The following is a 21040-nucleotide window of genomic DNA, read 5'->3' as shown; positions in this document are numbered from 1 at the left end:
TCCTACCATACAAATTATTTATATGAAGATGTTTATTTTTGTATATAGATGCTATCATTGCTCAAAGTTCTATTTTTAAAGAGTGGAATATATTCTATACAAACTCATTACAAATGACTGGAGGTTTTGTTTTTGTTTTGTTTTAGAAGACTTGGGAGAGTGAGCATTACAGGTGGTTTGTGGGGTGTCAGGGCCTGAAAACCCAGGCTTGTTTAGTCCTGGGTGCAAATGAACTCAGATGCTGAAGTTTTATCAAAATACTTGGTAATTGGGTCAGCATAAATGCTTGGTATAAGGTACTTTTGGAGCCTCAGGAGACCATGCAGACATGGCCAAGTCCAAGAAATACCACACACAACCAATCCTGAAAATGTCACAGAAATGCATCAAGAAACCGCTGTCACAAAGATAGGAATCTCTCAAGGAGGTCTAACCCAAGTTCCCAGGGAGCATGCGCTTTGCCATGAAGCACAAAAATTCTAGACCTGGAGAAGGCGCCGGCAAAGGCGGTACGTGTGCGCGCATCAAGGCCCTTGTAAAGCCCAAGATGCCAAAGGGACCCAGCTGCAAACTCAGCCGTGTGGTTTTCATCACTCCCCCCATCTTGGGAAGCACACTCCAAGCTACGTGGCTAAGCGTTGTAGACTCTGCCCACCAAAGCCCAAGCTTCAAACCAAAGCAGAGGCCGCAGCTCTAGCTCAGGGCCCCAGAGGTGCCCAGGTCCCTGTGAAGGCCCCATAGAAAAGGCTTCTATCTGCCAATGTGAGACAGGTGGACTGGTGTGGCACATCTATACACTATTTGCAGATGACCAGTGCCCTGTGCAGTTTTTTTTTTCCTTTTTTTTTTTTTTGGTTTTTCGAGACAGGGTTTCTCTGTGTAGCTCTGGCTGTCCTGGAACTCACTCTGTAGACCAGGCTGGCCTCGAACTCAGAAATCCACCTGCCTCTGCCTCCCAACTGCTGGGATTAAAGGTGTTTGCCACCACTGCCCGGCCCCTGTGCAGTTTTTACAAATAAACTTGAACCACGGTCTGTTTGTTTGTTTGTTTGTTTGTTTTAAAGCTTAGTATAGAAAATGCAAATGAAGCCCTTTCTTGGAAAAGAAAAGACAAACAGAAAATGATGCAAACATTAGTGTCCGTGTGGTATTCCAGTCCTGCTTGCCTCTCCTGAAATAGAGGGAAGAAATAGAGGTGAAATAGAGGGTCAGGGAAATGGCCTGCTGAAGAAGAGATGGGGAAGGCAGAGCCTAAGGAGCTATTTCAGGAAGTTCATGGAGTGAGGGGAAAGCACTGAGAATAACCTCCAGGACAGACCGACATCAGTGTGTGGGAGGCAGAAAGTTGTCGCTGGCCAGCCAAGCACGTAGGATGTCAGTGCACAAACCAGTGACAGCACCGAGTTAAGCTGCTGCTGGTGGAGAGTTGGCCAGCTCCATTGCACAGAGCCATGGAAGAAGCTGGACACGGCCCTGGGCTACAGTAGAGCATCCCTGATGGACATAGACACCCTGGATTCCGACCACTGCTTACCAGGAATGATCCCACCTAGGCGCCATCTTACAACCATACAGAGGTTGGAAAACCACAGTCCAATCAAACCTCACACACACAAAGCACATTGCAGCTAAATCAATACTAAAATGCCTCAAAATAATTAAAATTAGCTGGCATAGTGAGGAAGACCTGTAATATCAGCATTTACATGGTAGGATTAGAGGTCATCCTCTACTACTACTTGGGTTTGGGGTTAGCCTTAGCTACATGATATGCTGTGTTTTTTCTTTTTTTTATTTATTATTTATTTATTTATTTATTTTGGTTTTTCGAGACAGAGTTTCTCTGTGTAGTTCTGGCTGTCCTGGAACTCACTCTGTAGATCAGGCTGGCCACCTGATCTACAAATCAAAGGCGTGCGCCACCACTGCCCAGCAGGCTTTTTATTTTTTTAATTACATTTTATTTGGTGTTTGGGATGGGTGTACGGTGTCCTGGCCTGTGTTGTTGGGTGCGTATGTGCTGTTTCTAGTGTGAAGGTCAGAATCCGCTCTCCTACCACTTGGGGCCTATGGATTGAATTCGGGTTATCAGGCTTGGTGGTAGACGACGCCTTGGTCTACTGAATCATCTCATCAACACAAATATTGTCTTCTAAAAAGTGGAAAAGCCAGGTACAGTGGCACATGCCTTTAATCCCAGCACTCGGGAAGCAGAGACGGGCAGATCTCTGAGATCCAGGCTATCCTGATCTACAGAGTTTCAGGATAGCCAGAGCTACACAGAGAAACCAGTCTTGAAAAACAAAACAAAAAATAAACCTTTATGACACATTGACAGAAACTTTAGGTGGCCATGGTTACCACAAACCAGAGAACCACTTCAGGCCTCAGGTGCTGGCAGCGTTCTTGGCCCTTTTGTTGGTTAGAAACTGGCAACTTCTACATTTCAAAAGGTACCTAATAGCCACAAAGATGTGATGCCATGTACAGAGGACAATAAATGGCTCTTGTGGGGGCCAAAGATGTCCCAAAGTAAAGTGGCTTTAGACCTAGAGCGTTCCAGCCTCACCACATCATGAGGTTCTGACCGCTTAATCAGCCTTGCAGAAGGCGAGGCTCCTTTCAGGAACATTGTTCACAGCTGTGTTGAAAGCTTTTACCCTGATTGCATGATCAGTGCGGTCCTGAAGAATGAAGGTGTCATTGGTATCATTGAATAGGTCCAGTCAGAGGTGACCCCTCAGGCACAGTCAGTCTTGGCCACTGACCTCATCTAGCCGGGGGTGAGAAGTCCCACACTTGTACAGTCAGCTCATCCTGTGCAGCACCTCACCCTACTCTAGCCTCTGGCATAGCCTCGAGAGGCTCCCATTCCTTAAACTCAGTCCCTTTCCAGACTCCACTAGGGCTAGCCTCCACTGCCAAACACAGCCACACACCACACTAAAAACACAACACACTTTCTAGACAAGAATAATTCACTAATATTTGTGTCACCATAACTTTGAACTTGTCATTCTCTCTGCCTAGGTTCTTGTTTGTCTGTTTTTGTTTTTGTTTTGAGACAGGGTTTCTCTGTATAGCCCAGGCTATCCTGGAACTCACTCTGTAGACCAGGCTGGCCTCGAACTCAGAAATCCGCCTGTCTCTGCCTCCCAAGTGCTGGGATCAAAGGCGTGTGCCACCACTGCCCGGCTTTGTCTGTTTTTTTTTTTGTTTTTTTTTTGTTTTGTTTTTGAAACAGGGTTTCTCTGGGTAGCTTTGAATGGAGTGTCCTGGAACTCTGTAGACAAGGCTGGTCTGGGACTCAGAGATCTGCCTGCCTTTACCTCTTGTGTGCTCAGATTAAAGGCATGCGCCACCACCATGGCCTGACTCTACACAGATTCTTTCTCACTTTCCTTTGTCCTAACCCTAAGCCATCCTTAAGAAAGAACTGGATGCTGCTAAGTGTAGCAGCTCACACTGGTGTAACTAGTATCCTCGGGAGGCTGAAGACAGAGAATCCCTGTGAGTTTGAGACCAGCCTGTGTGTTCAAGGCCACCTATGTAGTGAATTCAAGAGTCAGGGCTAAATAGAGAGACCCTGTCTCAAAAGCCAAAAATATAAAAAGATAGCAGGGATGAGAACTGCCCGAGGGGTAGTGCTAAGGGGTAGAAATACAGTTCCTATGTGGTCCTGCTGCTGAATGCTGTGCTGCTCAGTCTAAAACCGGGTGCTCTGCCCAGCTCTGAAAACAAAACAGTAACCCTAGCATTAGAAACAACAATTTACCAAACCCAGACCATAGGAGGGAAGATAGAGCAAGGTCCCAGTCAAGCAACTGGCAGAGAAACAGGGAGAACAACTGCCTGGAGTCTAGACTTCCGATTAGTCGGTTCTGTTTACCGACATTCCCAAAGCAGATTTACCAAACCAGTCCAAGCCCTTTTAATTTGCATACCCACGGCACATCAAGAGAAGACATTTACACTGTGCTTCAGTTCCAGCCCTGAGGATGTTTTTCCAGGATTATAGGATGCAACTTACTTGCTGGAAACAACACACACACACACACACACACACACACACACAGAGCTATCTGACCTACATTGTGTAGCTGAGGCACGGAAGCTCTGGAAGATCGGAGTAAGAGGACACACCTATACTCAGGTTCTTCTTATCTTTCACCTTTCTTTTTTTTTTTTAAATTTTTTTTTTTATATATTCACCATTGCTCTCTTCAGACACACCAGAAGAGGGCATCAGACCCCACTCCAGATGATTGTGAGGCACCACGTGGTTACTGGGAATTGAACTCAGGACAGTCAATGCTCTTAACCACTGAGCCATCTCTCCAGCCCTCTATCAGTCACTTTTATCATAGTGTCTGATAAACAGTAGTCTGTGGTGTACTCCATACCTGTATTTATAATTCTATCACTTGGGAAACTGAGGCAGGAAAGTCATTGTGGATTTCTTCATTTTGTTTTTTGAGACTAGATCTTGCTGTAGAGCCAATGCAGGCTAGCCTCAAACTCCTGGTGAGCCTTCTGCTTCAGTCTTCTCAGTTACAGGTCACAGCTAGTTTGTTTATTTATACATAACTCTGAGTGGCCTAGAACCCATGATATAGATCAGGCTGGCCTTGAATTCACAGAAATTTGCCTGCCTCTTCCGTCCCTGAGTGCTGACATAAAGGTGTGTAGCACCATGCCCAATTTATTTTTTGAAACAGGTCTTACCATGTAACTAACCTAGGCTGGCCTCAAACTGCTCATCCTCCTTTGTCCACTTCCTGAGAGCGTACATTTACAGACCTCTGCCGCCACACTATGCTCGCTCGCAGAACACATGTTCAGAAGACAGCCTGCATGAAAAAAAGCTGTCTATCCTCAAGTAAAAGATGGGTGCTTTCAAGCAATTTGAAGGATCCCCAAGCTCCTAAAAACAATTTAGAAAGCCATTTCATCACACTGCTGTAGCAAAGCTAACGGAAGCACAGGATTAGTACAGATTACTACATGACTTCTAAAGTTGGTATAAAGTAACCAAAAGCAAAAGAATTACAGGCAAGCAAGCAGCAAATTACTTTCAGTGTTCACTAGCCAAAGAAAGGTAGTAGGAGTGGTCCCACTGGGTAGCCACCTTTTCCAACTTGAGAGAGAATACAAATAATCATCTTTAATTCATAAGCAATATACTTAAAGCCAGAATTATAATTTTATTTCTTTTTAAATTGTCCACTACTCTTCATTTTTAAATCTTTGCTTTACAATTCCTTAAAAATTATTTACTGGAAGCTGTGGGGGGGAGGGACAAAAATTTGCTGGGTAAGGTGGCAAAAGCCTATTCCATAGGATGGACAGATATATATATGTATAGGTATATGTATATATATATATTTTTTTTTTTCAGGTAGGGGTGTGCTGAGGCAGAACTGTTTTATTCCAGTAAATCCAGAGAACTTGTAGTAGTAGAACAGGGTGGCCTCAAATTTACAGAGATCACCTTTCCCTGCCTCCCAAGTGGCTGAGATTAAAGACATACACCATCCTTCCCACCCTTTTTTGTTTTTATCAAGGAGCGATAGTACGCGCCTTTAATCTCTGTACCAGGGAGGCAGAGGCAGTCAGAGCACTGTGAGCTCAAAGCTAGCCTGTCCTAAATAGCTCTAGACCAGCTGGGGTTACAGTGAGAGACTGTCCACACCTTATCCCACACTCAAATAAACTCCCAAACTCAGAATTTAGAATTGCTAAATCTCAAGGAAATTTTGTAGCTTGTCCTGGAAAGCAGTACGACATTAAAGGGCTCAGAAGGAAAAGTTGGTCAATCGTAGCGATGGGACCATCATAAGGATGGATACTGTCCCCTGAGGGGGAAAGTGAGGGGCACTGGCTAGGGTGATGGCAGAAAGGACCCCAAAATATGACGAAAGATAGGCTTCAGACTAAACCAACTAGAAAGAAGTATTAAAAGGGAGAAAAGGCATGAGGTAGGCAAGAATGAGGTCCGGGTTCCAGACCCGCAGAAAAGACAAACACTATTTCCAGGGCTGGGAAAGGTGAGAAGCTCGAATCTGCGCTGAGCCTGGAGCCAGGAAGCTGATGAGCTAAATGGATATAGCGTCATCCAAGTAGAGGGGGCGCAGAGGAATGACCGAATGCAGGATGCCGCGTGAGCTCATGCAACCAACAAAGGCCACCCTCGTTTCCGGTCTCAGGACATCACCCAAGCCTACAGTCTAGCCCCAACCTTGGGCCCATTGCGCAATCCCTACTCCTCCGCAGAGATTTTAGGTATTACTCTAGACACAGAACGGTCCTTCCCATATCCGGCTGCTGAGCTTGCTGGGAGCGGAAGCCCACCTCTAGCGCAGGGCACCTCGGGAGCTGTAGTTTGGGATGTGGTCAACTTCCTCAAACGGACCGGAAGTGGGTCATTTGAAACGAAGGTCCAGAAAGCGATGGTGATCCCGGGGCAAGGTGCCCCTCCGCCGGCGGCACGGTGTGCTCCGGGCCGCATCTCCTCTCTGTAGGGCGTGGCACTTCCATGCCTCCACAATTTGTTCAACCTGTAGGGGAAATCGGGTCACCACGGAGTCTGAAGTCCCTGGCCCTTGCTCCTCGTCCCCACGTGGCAAAGTGGATCTGAGTTTGGTTACTGGCGTCCACACCGGGATGAGCGGCTCCCGTCGGTTCTGCTCTTCCAGGGCGCTTAGCTCCGCTGGGGCGAGCAAAGCCAGTCTCAGCTCTCGAACCACTGGAGCTGCCACCTCGGCCACGGGTTGGTCCAACACCGCCTGTGGAAACGAGCCTTGAATATGTACCACACCGCCCGCTTGCGAGCTCCTGCGGCCCGCGCCGCTTCGGTGTCCTCGCCCTCCCCCAGGTCCCACTCACGGCCCCGACGCGTGCCCAGCTTCTGGCTGCCTGGACCAGCTCAGCCTCGTCCACACAGAGCTTGTCACTGCGTAGCACGGGCAGCAGCGCGGTGGCGGACAGTTCCAGGAAGCCACGGGTGCGGAGTGCCTCCTATGGGCCGGTGTATCGGTCAAGGCGGAGAAAAATGGCACAGGAGCCACAAGCTTTAAGTATAAGGGTGGGGTGTGTACCTGGCTGTGAGCCTCTATGAAGGCTATGCACCGCTCCTGCAGTAGCCTCAGGCCAAAGGTTACAGCAACCTGAGAGCAGAGAGTATGGTTAGGCTAGAGACTGAAGAGGCTGGATAACCCAGATCTGCACACAAGATACTGCCACAAGCTTGAGCACAATCTAAACATTAACAGCACCTGCAATGTCTCATGAAATTAGACCTGGGCAAAGTGCAGTCCCCCATGCAAAACACACAGGTGTGTGGTAAAGGAGACCATGTTCAGGCCTTTCAGACTCCATCTTTGAGCACAAGCTTGGCCTTTATCCTATCCCTGTTTCAAATTGTTTCCCACTCTTCTTGTGGTTTTTGTTGTTGTTGTTGTTGTTTGTTTTTCAAGACAGGGTTTCTCTGGGTAGCCCTGGTTATCATGGAACTCACTCTGTAGTCCAAGCTGGCCTAGAACTCAGAGATCCACCTGCCTCTGTCTCCAGAGTGCTGGGATTAAAGGTGTGCGCCACCATCTTCCAGCATCATTTTCCACTCTTAATAGATCACTATATAGCCCTGGCTGGTCTTGAACTCTGATCCAGCTGCTTCTGCTTTCCAAGTATTGGAATTAAAAGTGTGTCACCATGCCTACCTTTCCCAGCCCTTTGAGTATTCCTCCTACATACGATCTTATTGATATACCCCACAGATCTGGCTACAGAGTTTCTCTCATAAGCATTTTTGAGCTCACATGTTCTCATGTTTTTCCTTAACAGATGTAGCCAGTCCAGGCTTCTGATGGTGGAGACCATCCTATAGGCCATTAGAGGATCACATTCTAAATAGCAGATTCATCACCAGGGCTGTTCAACAGTACTCACCTGCAGAGCCTCACAAACCAACTCCACATCCAACACCTTCACCACAAACTCCAGGCATAGCTGGGGACAGAAATGAAAGTGAACTGTGTGCCAGTGTCCCTGTTTCAAGACTCCAAGTCTTAGCCAGATGCAATGAAGTTGGAGCAATGATTCATTGAGACTCCCAGCAACCCCAGCGCCATCTTGAGCTCCCAGATTTGGGAAACAGATGGAATTGTTCAGACCTGCAATATAGAAAGCCCTGAGGGCCTGGAGGCCAACAAAGTACCTTCTAGTACACTTGTCTCTGATAAAACTCATCCAAAAACTCCAGTCTCTCCCTCATCTTCTTCTCCTTGTCCCCTTCCTTGACCCAGTGACACTTTTTTTTTTTTTTTTTTTTTTTTGGGTTTTTTTTTTTTGTTTTTTTTTTTTTTGGAAGAGATGGAGAATTTAAGTTTCTGTTAAAAATAGAAGTGTTGCCGGGCAGTGGTGGCACACGCCTTTAATCCCAGCACTTGGGAGGCAGAGGCAGGTGGATTTCTCAGTTCGCAGCCACCCTTTTCTTTATAGCAGATACTAGGATTCTCCCTCTCTTCCAAAAAAAAAAAAAAAACCACTGGGCAGTACCAACTGTCCCTTCTCAAGGCCACCCACCTCTTGTGGACTGCCATTTCCTTCTTGGCCACACCCTCTTGAATTCTGCACTGATCTGACTGGCCCTTCCCTTTTCCTTGCAGAAAATTTTCAATGAACCTCCACTAGCCTTGCATCAAAAAAGTCTAGGGGAGGAACAGTTGAGACAGAGTCTTGCTATGTAGTCCTGGCTGGCCTAGAACTCACTCTGTAGTGAGTTGGTCATGAGCTTGGAATCATCATCCTCTCTATTCTGCCTACTAGGTACTGGAAATACAGGTACATACCACCACCACACCTGGCTAGTGCTGGGAATTAAAACCCAGAGCCTATAACATGCTAGGCAAGGGCCCTACCGCTGACTCCCAGCCTAAAGCCCAAATTCTTGAAGCACTTGTGTGAACCAGCTTCCTGGTACCCTTTCCAGCTTACCCCACACCCATGTTCCCAGTCCACCACAAAGCTAAGAATCTCCTTGAGTGTCCTGTGACTCTAATGCCATTTTCCCACTCCTGAACAAAACCCTATTTGTTCTCCCAGCTCTGACACAAAAGTTTCCTTTTCCAGGAATCTCTTTCCACACATCAGCTGTTTGCCTATCACAGTTAGACCCCTACTTTTAAGTCGAGGGTTTTGAGACTAAGTCTCACTCTGTAGCTCAGGCTAGCCTGAAACTCCTTGGCTAGTTCAGGCTGGCCTTAAATCTGCCATCCTCCTCTAGCCAGAAGCACAAAGCCTCCATACATGTTAAACATTTTCATGTCTCTCCTTCCATTCAATCACGGGCCAAAGCCAACTTACCTTTGTACTGAAGAACCAGCCATAAATACTTCCTGGGCTCACTCAGCACACACTGAGCATGTACAGATCCTGTGTCCACAGAGAACTATCATACTCTGTGACAAGGTCAACTATGTGAAGGAGACTAGGAACTGAAAGGCAAGGGAGACAAGATGGCTTGCCTGAGATGCTCACCTCTCGAAGCTCCTCCAGCCCGTACTCCACAGCTGCTGTCAGCACCTCCAGCACCTGCACGGGGTGGGGGTGGGAGTGGTTAAGAGAACAGAAGGGAGTTTCCCCCACCCCTGAACCCCCAGCATAATGGGCAGTCTCCTGCCTCTGGCATCCTCAGCTTCTCTCCCTCCCAGACCTCTGCTTGGTAGGCTCACAGAGTATCGGTGCAGCTTGACACTGTTGGTATACAGGAACTCCAGAACAGATAAGAAGGCTTCGGCTGGCACAGTGCTTAGCACCACAGGACTAGGTACCCCAGGGCCCAAAAGTCTCTGGAAGAAGTTACATCTACAGGCCAACAAGCACCGGTGGGCAAATACCTCTTGCCGTTCTTGACCAACCACAAAGCAAATATCACTGTGGAAGAGAGGGAGGGCCAAGAGCCAGGGGAGGGGATCTCAGACCTAGATCACACTGTTGGCTTTACCTCTGTCACACTGGGACTTTTTATGTGAGGTCAAAGCCCACGTCTGGAAGACACAAGCCTGAGATCTAGTCTCAGTTCCACTCTGTGACTTTATGTCTTTGACTCTCAGACTTTTGACTTCTCAGCCATGATGACAGGTCTCAGGGGAGCTCACTATGCAGAGTTCATGCAAGCAAGATTGATGTCTCCCCAGCCTGAGTCTTGGGGTGGGAGACACTCCTCTTGGGACTCCTCCACCAGATGCCAACTCAGCATTTTAACTCTTCTTCCTGTAGGAGGGTGTGAGGATGTGGGGTACAGAGCACACCGACTGCAGACATGGTAGTGATGCACCATCATGAGGTGAGACCACATTTTCCATCTTCATCATCACTTCCGGCCCTAGCCTCTGGGCCTCTACATAAAGTAGGGGGTAGGAGGCAACAGAGAAAGCTTCAGCTTCCAAAGCCTCCTGACTAAGGTTCCACCCTTCAGGCCAGACTGTGTCACCCTGCCCTCAAAACAAAAGAGAATGATGGCAGTCCTGACCCTGGGGAGCAGTGCAGCCTCTGAGTGTGGGGATGGGAAACCGTGTTCTTGTCTCCCATGACTGGCCCTGCCCCCAGTGAACTCTATTCCTGGTTTCAGACAGCACTAGACTCTTGGGCAAGCAGTGGGCAGTCAGAAAGCTTGAACTACTTCCTGTCTGGGTCTCCGGCTTGCTTCTTTGGGCTTTGTTCCTCTTATGAGTCCCTAGAGCCATCCGTACCTCTGTCTCTTCAAGGAAAGAAGTCCCAGCACTCAGTCGAATGCCCAGTGGGAGTGGATCAAGTCATAACTCATCTTTCAGGGCTGAGGGGGCGGAGGATCCCTTCCTCAAGCCAGAGAACTCAGGCATTGCCTCCCTTCTACCCGCCACTGCCCCCCTCCCTCAGACTCTCAGAGTAGTGTGGACACAGACCAGTAAATTTCCTCTATAGCTGACTTCCTCACAGACTGAGTTCACCAGGGAGGCCAAGTGTTCTTTCCCGGGCCTCTTCACCCTTAGCCTTCTCAAATTCACAGGCCCAAGAGAGCCAGCTAGGGAAAACCCACCAGGGAGCCACTGCCTCACCTGTGCTGGGGGTTGTTGACAAGGCTTCGAAGTGCTGTAGAAAAGGGTGCAGACTGCCCACGCACCATCAGTCCTGAGTTCTCCATATGTGGAGTGGGCAGCAGATCAAAGGGTGGAACAGCCTAGAAGGCCCAGCCAGGCCCTGAAAGATCTGAGAGATCTGAGAGAGAGGGCAGGAGCTGCAGGCCTGTTTGCTGGGGAACTAAAATGTAGGAGAAAAGAGGCCCAGGTCCCTAAAGAAGATCAGGAAAAGGATGTAGATGCAGACAGGACCCAGAGAAGAAACTGGGGCTGGAAAGGCCTATGATCCTGGGAGAAGCTGGTGGTGGATGAGGCCCAGGTTGGGTGTCTGCCCAGGCAGCGGCTGGGTGGGAAGCCTGTGGGTTTCCATAGAAACTGGAGCTGAGCCTGAAGAGGCCCCGCCCATCTCCATATACGCCCAAGGGGAAAAAAATCAGCAGTAGAATGGCCCTAAGATGAGTCTGAGGGTCCTAGTGCTGGCTGGCTCCTTGCCTACACTGAATTTCAGAATCCAAGGCCTCTGCTTTTCTAATCCCTTCCCACGGCTACAGCTTAGAAAGACCTGAGACATCACCTCAGCAGGGAAAATGCACCCCTAAGTGTGGTTTCAAGGCTCAGACTTAGCTTGCCTGGGAGAGGGCAGCCCCATGCCTCCCAGAGTAAGGGAGGTAAGGTATCAGTTCTAACAACAGGAGCAGCACAGCCTCTGGCATCCCTGAAAAGCCATCACCCTAAGGAAAGAGGTGCTACCTACAGGTCCCAGGACACATGAGCAGGTCAGCAAAGGTCAAGAAACCGGACTTAGAATCACTGAGTCATGGCCATGCCAGGCCTGGGTCTTTCCCGCTGAGCCAATAGGCCTCCCCTCAGCACATAGTTCTGAACTAAGGAAGTCATCCAAGCCCCACCCCAGCTCTGCCCTGAAGCGGAAATGTTTGTCCTTGTTGAGGCTGATGGGGAGAATGTTGAACCATGACGTACTCTTTCCTGTGAGCCCAGATACTGGATTCCTAAGAAGCCGCCCCCACAGTCTCGAGGTTTTAGTGTATCCCAGCCCCCTGTGACTTGTTCACAGATGGCCAGGCCAGATCCAGAGCCCCCATGGTGGGTTTCCCCTCTCATGGACCTGAGGGGAATTTGAGGAGGCTAAGGGTGAAGAGGCAGAAAAAGATTCATATGAAATAGTGGCTCAGAAACGAGGACCTTTCTGAGCAGTGCACCTCTCCACACCGGCCCCTAGTCTGTGATCTCTAGAACTCCAAGTCCCTGCGAACCCTCTCTCTCTGGTAACTCAGGGCACCCTCCCCTCTGCAGGTGCCCATGGCAGTAACACTTAGGTTATTCCAGAGTTTGGCCGGAGGAAGGAGTTCTGGGAGGGAGAGGCGTGCTTGCCACAGCAGCCCCATGGTAACTGCACAACACAGGCCTTCCCTGCCCCACAGGCCTGTCAGGCCAGCTCAGTGAGGCTTGCTGGGCCAGCAGAGCTAGGAGGCCAAAGGCTGCAGGTGAGTCAGATGCCCAAGGGAGTTTCAGGAGAAGAGGGCATCCATCCCACAGGTGATTCTGGCAGAGTTAGAGACCTAAGCAAGAGGCTGGAAGTTGCTTCATATGTCGCCTGCCTCCTGATGCAGCCAGTCAGGGGAAGAAAAGCCCCACCATACTAGAACAGGGAAGATGATTAAGCTCTATACTTCTGAGACAACAGAGGTCTGTGGGAGTGATGGAGTTGGGTCTGTCCCTTCTGGCTATTGAAGAAACCCAGAAACCAGCTTCATGTCCCCATTCTGCTGACGAAGTGGGAGGGGGAAGGGGAAGTGGATTTAGTGCTCACCCAGTCAGCCTCCTGTGACCCAGGGAAAGGAACTCTCGGCAGAGGTTCCGTGACCATAGACTAAGCAGCCCCTTCCCTTGTTTGTTTCTCCCACAGCTCTTAGCCAGCTCTAAGTACCTAGTAGCCCACGCAGCCCCAATCTGACCTACTTGTTCCAAACATACAGGTAAGAAAGGGCTATGGAGCAGCTAGACATGGCATATATGCCTATAGTCTACTAGGGACGCACTGGATGTAGTCATGCATGCCTATAGTCTGATCACTCAGGAGTTGGAGGCAGGGAGATGCAGTTTAAGGCCAGCCTTGGCTACATAAGAGTTGACCAGGGGATGGAGTGGGGGTGGTGCCATCCTTTGATCACAGCACAGAAAACTAGGTGGATCTTGATGAGTTTACAAAGCCAGTTCCAGGACAGCCAAGACTACAAAAGGAAACCTTGTTTTGAGGAGAGAAAAAAAAAAAAAAAAGAAAGGGAAAAAAAAAAAGAAAAAAAAAAAGAGAGAGAGAGAGAGAGAGAGAAAGGAAGGAAGGAAGGAAGGAAGGAAGGAAGGAAGGAAGGAAGGGAGAGAGTTGGAGGCCATATGTGACTTTGTCTCAAACACACAGGAGGACATGTGAGCACACACTCAGAAATAGAAATCTCTACTTCTCTGAGCAAGAGGCTGGATGTAGGATGATCTCAACCAGTGAGGGTCACTCCTAAGTGTGGATCTTCCACCAGGCAGTCCATGGCTTGCAGGATCCTGCCATCCAGACGCCAGGAAGAGGAGACTACCAGAGACCTGGCTCTGAAATTACCACCAGGGAAACCTGGAGGTCACCTGCCCAGCATTGATGAGACCCGACCTATAGGCCCAGGCCCAGCCTCCCGCCGTGGCTCCCTGCCAGGCCTACACCCATCCTTTTCACGCCGAAACTCACTGGCGGGACCCTTAGTGGGTCTTGGAGGTCGACGACCATCCCTGGGCCCAATGCCCCCTCTAGGTTCACGAGTTAGTTTTTCTGGGTTGCCCCTGATGCCTCCCCGTAGGATGGCACCCTCATACCGCTTAGAACCGGCGCCAGGAGAACACTGGGAAGCTGCAAGTGCCCAGCGTGCCCTGGAGGCAGCAATGACCACACAGCTGAGCGATGCATGCTACTCGGGTACCGAGGCAGGGAAACTGGTGCAGGCGCTGTGTGAGCAGATACACAGCCGTGTGAGGGAGCTCAACCTACCCCGCTACAAACTGGTATGCAACGTGGTGCTGGGGCCACGCGAGGGACAGGGTGTGCAGGTGGTCAGCCGAGCACTCTGGGATGCGGTGCATGATGGACTGGCCTCTGCCACCTTCACCAACACTTCTCTGTTTGCTGTGGCTACCGTCCATGCGGTCTACTGGGAATGATAAGGCCTTCAAGTTCTGAAAAATGGTTTATTATCCCAGGAGGAGGCCCCCCTCTGGGGCTCACATCCCAATAAATAAATGTCTGTTAATAAATAAAAGTGGTCCATAAATAATGCCCCCTAGCTGGGAGCTAAGGCTCAGGCTTATCTCAGAGAGAAGGGTAAGATTCAGGGAGGGCACGCCATCCCCAACTGTAGTAAAGCTGGTCCCTGATTCCCTGGGGGGATTCAGCCAGAAGCCCCCAGTGAGGCACCGAAGGGACAAGAAGGGCCACAGAGGTGAGGCCCAGAGCCTTTCAGGCCCAGGCCCAGGGTCTGGATCACAGCCTGCTCTCTGTAAGTTGGAACCTAAGCAGGGCTTCGGTCCCTGAGCAGGCGCAGAGCATAGCGCAGTCGCTGCCTCAAGTCTGGGGAGCAGCCCAGCTGCCGGAGGTGGGAAGCGAGGTAAGTACAAGCACTGCGATTCCGGGCCACAAAGGTCACAAGGAGAGGTTCCCAGCCGCTGAGGATCAGTTTCGTGTGGTCCCCGTAGAAGTTCACCTGGACACAGAAGGCCACATTGATTAGGGCTTGGACACCAGATCCACATGCCGTCCCAGAACCCTGGGGTACCAGACCTTCCCCCCAAACCCAGGGTGAACTCTTACCTGGACAGTGCCATCACTAAACAGCATGAGGAGGGCCTGATCAGTCTTGACCCACTGCAGCAGCAAGGGTGGGGCAGGCACCTCTACCTCTTCCACACTGGGTAGATCTCCACCCTGGGAGAACAGGCAGGTCAGGTCACTGGACTGCCCTGAGCTGGGTCTCTCCCTATGGATGTCTCCTTCCCTTACAGGTTCAGCCACTATCTTTTTTTTTTTTTTTTGGATTTATTTATTTTATGTATATGAGTACAGTGTTGCTGTCTTCGGACACATCAAAAGAGGGCATTGGATCCCATTACAGATGATGTGAGCCACCATGTGGTCTCTGGGAATTGAACTCAGGACCTCCGGAAATGAAGTCAGTGCTCTTGGCTGCTGAGCCATCTCTCCAGCCCTCAGCCACTATCTTTGAGCCACCCTTCTCTGACCACCAACCATGGAGAATCAGAAGAGACCATCCATCCCTAAAATGCCCCCACCGCAGCCCACACACCTTCATGAGGTGCTGTTCCATGTAGGAGGCGAAATACCGCAGGATGCCCAGCTGAGGCTGCAGAGCACGGGGCACAGAACCCACAGAGAAAGAGAAGTGCTTCGTGCTGGTGGGGTTGTAGTGCACAGTCCTGAAAGTGGGAACGTAGAGAGGAAGAACCTGGCACCACCGTTTCTCCCCAGACCCCCGAGCACAGAAACACACACACAACAAGGTGCACCTCTGCTGGGTGCAATAGCCTAAATACAAAGCATGCCAAAACAGCACTTACTTCCTATTGGCTGACAGGGCCATGTGTGTGCCATCATTGAAGAGCACGGCTACACGGCGGCTGGATAGCTGATAGCCAAAGCCAAACTTGTTGGAGTAGTCAACCCACTTGCTGACCCACACCAGAGGCTCTGGCTGTGCCAACGGGGCTGGGTTCTGTTCAGCTGTTACAGGAGAGGAGGGAATGAAGACTTACCCCTGGCCTCTGGGTCAAAAAGAACTTGCCAAACTATTCCTATGCACCAGAGCCCAGCCTTACCTGGGGGCATGAAGGCCACACAGTTTCTCAGTGCACAGAGGGCAGACTCCACCACTGTGGCCACAGTCAAACCTTCTTCAAATCCTGAAAGGAACAGGGCACTGACATTTAGGCAAGAGCCACCCTGGGCCCAGGTCATGTCCCTCAGCCAACTACTTCCTTCCGGCCCCGGTCTCCACCCCAGTAACCCCTAGCACCTCTCATCTTCTGGCTCCTCACCATCGCCACTGCTTGCCAGTGTCCCACGGGGTGAGCTATCCTCAGCAGCTGTTTCTACCAAGCTGACAGGGGCCACACCTGAAGCTACTGGAGCCTGGACAGTTGGGTGGAGAAGAAGTGAAATGAGGTCCTGAAATCCAAATCCTTGAAAGTCCAGTGGCCCAGCCCTGTCCCTGTCGGCAACCAGGGCACCCCAGGTCAGCCTCAGCTGGCTAATGAGACACAGCCAATTAGGCCACCACGAGGTTAGATGCTTCATCAGCCTTTTATGCTGGGCTTCCCTCAGCTGCTAGGGTCAGGGTGAGTCAGGGGAATAACGCTCACGTGAGCACCTCACCTCTGGCCGGACATCTGGATGACCGATGGATGTGCGCATGAGGCCGCTCACCAAGCAGGAGACATTATCCTGTTCCTCAGAATGGTTCTTATCTGGGGAGTGAAGGAAAATATAGCCCTCGTTGATGTCCTGCCTGATCACATGTTTGAAAGCAGATCTTCCCAAGTGTCTAGACAGCACATGCTTTCTCTCCCTTGAGTCTGTAGACACCCACATCCTTGAAGCACCCCCCCCACACACACTTGAATGTAACAAGCCACTAAGCCACTCTACTGCTCTGTACCCTCAATCCACTGGCACCTGACTCACTCTTGTTCTTTTTCCTGCCAAACAGGCTCTTCGTAACTTTGGCAAACAGACTCCTCGCAGGGTTGGGGGGTGTCAGATCTGGGACTGTCACACAGCTGCTGACAGGGAGCCGGTCAGGGGTGTAGCCCTGAGGAAGAGAGTCACAAAAACAGTGGCAGTGAGACCCCAAGGCTCCTGCTCCTGTGTGTCCTCTAGGAACATGAACACTGCACTTGAGTGTCTGGAGAACCACAGACCTTTGTGAAGAAGTCGTGGCGCAGGATCTGTTCAATGGAAGGGCGGTCTCGGGGCGAAGCTCGAAGGATGGCAGCCAGGAGCTGCCGGGCAGGCAGTGAGAGGCTGGCAGGCAGCGTGTAGTGAACCTGCTTGATGCAGCGGTATGTCTCCTTCAGGTCAGCTGTCTCAAATGGGGGGCTCCCACACAGCAGCGTGTACCTATGCCCAGGAATGGGAGATCAGGAGTGAAGTGGTGGGGACACCCCTCCACACACCTACCACCTGTCTGCCAATGACTTTGACACTCACATGACACAACCAAGTGACCACACATCTGCCTCAGGGCCATGGCCCTGTCTCAGTAGTACTTCTGGAGCTACATAGTTGGGGGTGCCACAGATGGTCCTGAAAAAGGGCAGGGCGGAGAGAGGAAGGCTCAGACCCAGCCCTGGCGCCTGTACCCGCCCCCATTCCTGTCCCTGCTGTGAGTTCAGACAAAGCAGCTGCCTGTCACCAAAGGCCAGAGAGCTCCTGCTTGTCTTGGGACAATGGATGCTGAGAATGGCAGCTGAGCCCTCACCCACCCCACTAGCCCAGCTGCTCAGCGGCTCTGCAGGACAGGAGGCCCTGACCCATCAGAGCCCCCTCTCCCAAGGTCAATACAGAGGGTCCATGACTGTTCCCTTCCCCCACTCCCGTCTGTCAAACACTCACTAGGCTGTCACCTCCCACTGTCTGTGCCAACACCAGCTGTCATGCCCTTCATAAAGACTCACCTGCCACACATGCTACATTGCATACGCCCTATCCCAATGACCACAGCAGGGTCACTTACACACACAGAGTATCATGGTATCATCACGATCTGTCATTCCTATTCAGTTGTCTCACACACTCATGCTCACTGCTTGGTCTATGTCTTCCCCATACATTTCCAAAGATCCTAGACACCCATCTGTGCCACACATTCATGATTGCTATCCTTCTCCACCTAACCCAGTGACCTAGGTTGCCACCTGTACTGTCACACATACAGACACCCATCATCGCCCCTTCTGGTTATCCCAAGTATACATCTGGTCACCTTGGTTCCCACATACACCTCGACACCTTGTACATCATCTGTGTCACATACAGACTGTGGCCACCATCCCCTCACTCACTTTTTCCTCTGCTCTGGGGGCTCTAACCGAGCTGCCAGCCCAAAATCCCCCACCTTCAGTTCCATGTTATCGGTGATGAAAAAATTTCCTAGACAGTAGCAGAGAGATGTGTCAGATTCTTAACTCCTTCTCCTCCCTCCCCATGTCTCCACCCTTCCAACCTGACCCGGGAATCTCACCCAGCTTGAGATCTCTGTGCAAGATACCCCTCTGGTGCAAGTACTTGAGGCCAGAAAGGATCTGGCGCAGGTAGTATCGAACCTCTGGTTCCAACAGGGTGTGTCGAGCCTTCCAGATGTGGGCCAGGGACTGCAAAAAGCCACTGTTTCAGTCCCCGCTTGCCCTCCTAGACTCACCCTCCATCTGTGTTTGCTAAAGATGACAAGAACCCAGCTTTGGATCTTAAGAGGCCGCTTCCTCCCCCACCCCTGTTCCCAATGGACCCACCCCGCCCCCATTCCGGACCTTTCGGGTACAGAGCTCCAGGAAAATGTATATGTTGTCAGCATCCTCGAAATGATGCGAAAAGCGAACGATATGGCGGTGCTGTAGGTCTCGGTGCAACTCTATCTCGCTTAGGATCTGCGACGGGAGAGCGAAATCCTCATCTTTCCAGGGTTCCCACGCCACCATCCCCTCCCCATCACTTGGACCGCAGGGCCTGGACCCACCTTCTCGCGCTGATGCGGCTTGGCGACGCGACTCTGCGGGATGACTTTGACGGCGTAGGCTATACCGGTCTCGGTGTCAGTGGCTTCATAACAGCGAGCAAAGCCCCCCTAGAAAGAAGAGGCTGCATCATCGGTCCGGTCGGGTCGGGCCCGCAGAGCTTCCCTCCTCCTCAGTCAGCGACACCCCAGAGCCCCGACCCACCTTGCCCAACAAGCGACCCTTGGTGTAGATACGGCCGCTGAGAGGGTCAGTGATGAGGCGACCGGGATCCGGGGCCGGTGGTCCAGCCAGCACCTCAGGTTCCGACCGCGGGGAGGCACTGGCAGGCGGTCCCGGGCCGGCGGGGGGAGCGGACGCGGCGGCTGCGCGCGGGAAGGGGCGCGGGGACAAGAAGCCAGCGGCGGGCTCCATGCGGACGCCGTGGCGCAGCGCCTGCCGAGCTGGTTCTGGGTTCCGCCCGGCCCCGGCCGCGCGTGGCGCTGCCTGGTTTCTCTACGCTGCGATCGCGCCCGGGATGGGGGGGGCAGCCCGGCGTTTTTATCAATGAACGCCTGCCCCCTCCCCTTTGTTTCGTCATCTCGAGCTCCGCCCCTTTCCTGGCAGCTCGGCTTGGAGAGGCCACGCCTATTGCTCGGCCTTACGTCACCTGAAAGATCTTCCCCTTTCCTGGGCGTACTTAAGGGCCACTCCTCCTGCTCTGGCCTTAAAGGCGCCCCCGTAGAGCTAGTCATCTGGCAGGTGTAACCCTGCTCTTTTTTCTCTATGCTACTCGGTCCACGTGGCCCTTTTTTTTTCTTCATTCTTCCAGTGTATGCTGAAGTTGGAGTGGAGGCCAGTTATCCGGAGGCCTCTTTCCAGCAACAAGGATTAGCATTCCAGCTGAGGAGGAAAGGCAGGGGTGTTGCAAACTTTTGCTCGGTGCACGCCACCAACACAGGTGGTCTCCGGTAAGCATCTCATGCTCTGGTACAGAGCACAGCACGCTGCCCTCTTCGAGGACTATAAAATAGCATGCTTCAGAGCCCGATTTATCTGATCTGAGACTGTGCAATAGGCTTGTGGAACAGCCTGGTATTCAAGGTTTTATTTTTGCTTTTCTTTTTTTCAAGACAGGGTGTCTCTGTGTAGCTCTGCCTGTCCTGGAACCCACACTGTAGACCAGGCTGTCCTCGAAATCACAGATCCACCTGCCTCTGCCTCCCGGTATTCAGTGTTTTTAACCATGTTCCAGATTACATTTTCTGCTACCCACCTCTACCTTAAATAATAAGGGAAAGGGGAGCTGAGGCAGAGTAGGTGCCATGTGATCTAGGCTGACTTTTGAGCATGAGGTCCTTCTGCCTTCACCTTTGACATGATGGGACTACAGGCATGCACCTCTGCTTCAGATGCTGAATTCCTCATTACATTCTCAAAATACCTATTGCACTGAGTCAGCAAGCAAAAGGCCAGAAAGTGAGGAACGAGAGATACTCTTAGGTGCTAGAGGCTGGCAATTGGGCAGTTAGTATTGAAGCCAATTGGAGATAAACTGAACTAGGTGGCAGGAGTCTATGATCTTTGTGGAATCTTTTTCCGTGTTTTTTTTTTTTTGGGGGGGGTATCGAGGTGGGGTGGTTTTTTGTTGTTGTTATGGTTTTGTTTGTTTTTTTTTTGTGACAGGGTTTCCAGGAAGCCAAGGACTCGACCTGTAGATCAGGCTGGCCTTGAATTCCTGCCTGTCCCTGCCTCCACCACTGCCTGGCTTCAATGTATTTTTTTTTTTTCCTCGAGACAGGGTTTCTCTGTGTACACTTGGCTGTCCTGGAACTACTCTGTAAACGAGGCTGGCCTCCAATTTACAGAGATCCCGCTGCCTGTCTCTTCCTCCAGAGTGCTGGGATTAAAGTAGTGTGCCACCACCTGTCCAGTTTCCCAGGTGGAATCTTAATCCCTAAAACTTTCTCCAAGGGTCACAGATCTCCTGCTAGCTGCTGGGCTTTGTTTTCACTCATAGCCATCCATTCAGACCTCAGATTTACTGAAAACGTCCGTCGGAAAAGTGACAGGCGCTGCCTCCAATAAGAATGGCCAAGGCTACAGCCAGGGCTACACAGAGAAACCCTGTCTCGAAAAACCAA

At 51.0% G+C, this 21040-nt stretch overlaps 3 protein-coding genes across 3 annotated transcripts; 1 reads left to right on the top strand and 2 right to left on the bottom strand.

Moving 5' to 3' along the window:
* Positions 1-5196: 5196 nt before the first annotated feature.
* On the bottom strand, positions 5197-11585 carry Btbd19 (BTB domain containing 19). The gene is made up of 8 exons (XM_028786756.1): positions 11097-11585; positions 9732-9933; positions 9538-9591; positions 7948-8007; positions 7098-7166; positions 6886-7017; positions 6660-6785; positions 5197-6557 (listed from the first exon to the last, which is right to left on the bottom strand). Exons 1-8 carry the CDS (start codon positions 11180-11182, stop codon positions 6423-6425), a joined length of 864 nt encoding a protein of 287 aa, XP_028642589.1. The 5' UTR covers positions 11183-11585; the 3' UTR covers positions 5197-6422.
* A 2091-nt stretch (positions 11586-13676) lies between these two features.
* Tctex1d4 (Tctex1 domain containing 4) lies at positions 13677-14336 on the top strand. The gene has a single exon (XM_028786349.1). The coding sequence runs from the start codon at positions 13677-13679 to the stop codon at positions 14334-14336; it is 660 nt and encodes a 219-aa protein (XP_028642182.1).
* Positions 14337-14349: 13 nt separating this feature from the next.
* Positions 14350-19430, bottom strand: Plk3 (polo like kinase 3). The gene is made up of 15 exons (XM_028786342.1): positions 19122-19430; positions 18920-19027; positions 18714-18830; positions 18428-18557; positions 18249-18336; positions 17395-17490; positions 17106-17304; positions 16870-16996; positions 16561-16652; positions 16224-16317; positions 16005-16088; positions 15747-15909; positions 15476-15605; positions 14983-15096; positions 14350-14875 (listed from the first exon to the last, which is right to left on the bottom strand). Exons 1-15 carry the CDS (start codon positions 19329-19331, stop codon positions 14684-14686), a joined length of 1944 nt encoding a protein of 647 aa, XP_028642175.1. The 5' UTR covers positions 19332-19430; the 3' UTR covers positions 14350-14683.
* Between the last annotated feature and the right edge of the window lie 1610 nt (positions 19431-21040).

Source organism: Grammomys surdaster, unplaced genomic scaffold (genome assembly GCF_004785775.1).
Source record: "Grammomys surdaster isolate TR1022 unplaced genomic scaffold, NIH_TR_1.0 100, whole genome shotgun sequence".
Lineage (NCBI taxonomy): Eukaryota > Metazoa > Chordata > Mammalia > Rodentia > Muridae > Grammomys > Grammomys surdaster.
The sequence above is the reverse complement of the archived record's forward strand: the minus strand, read 5'-3'. Positions and strand labels throughout refer to the sequence as shown.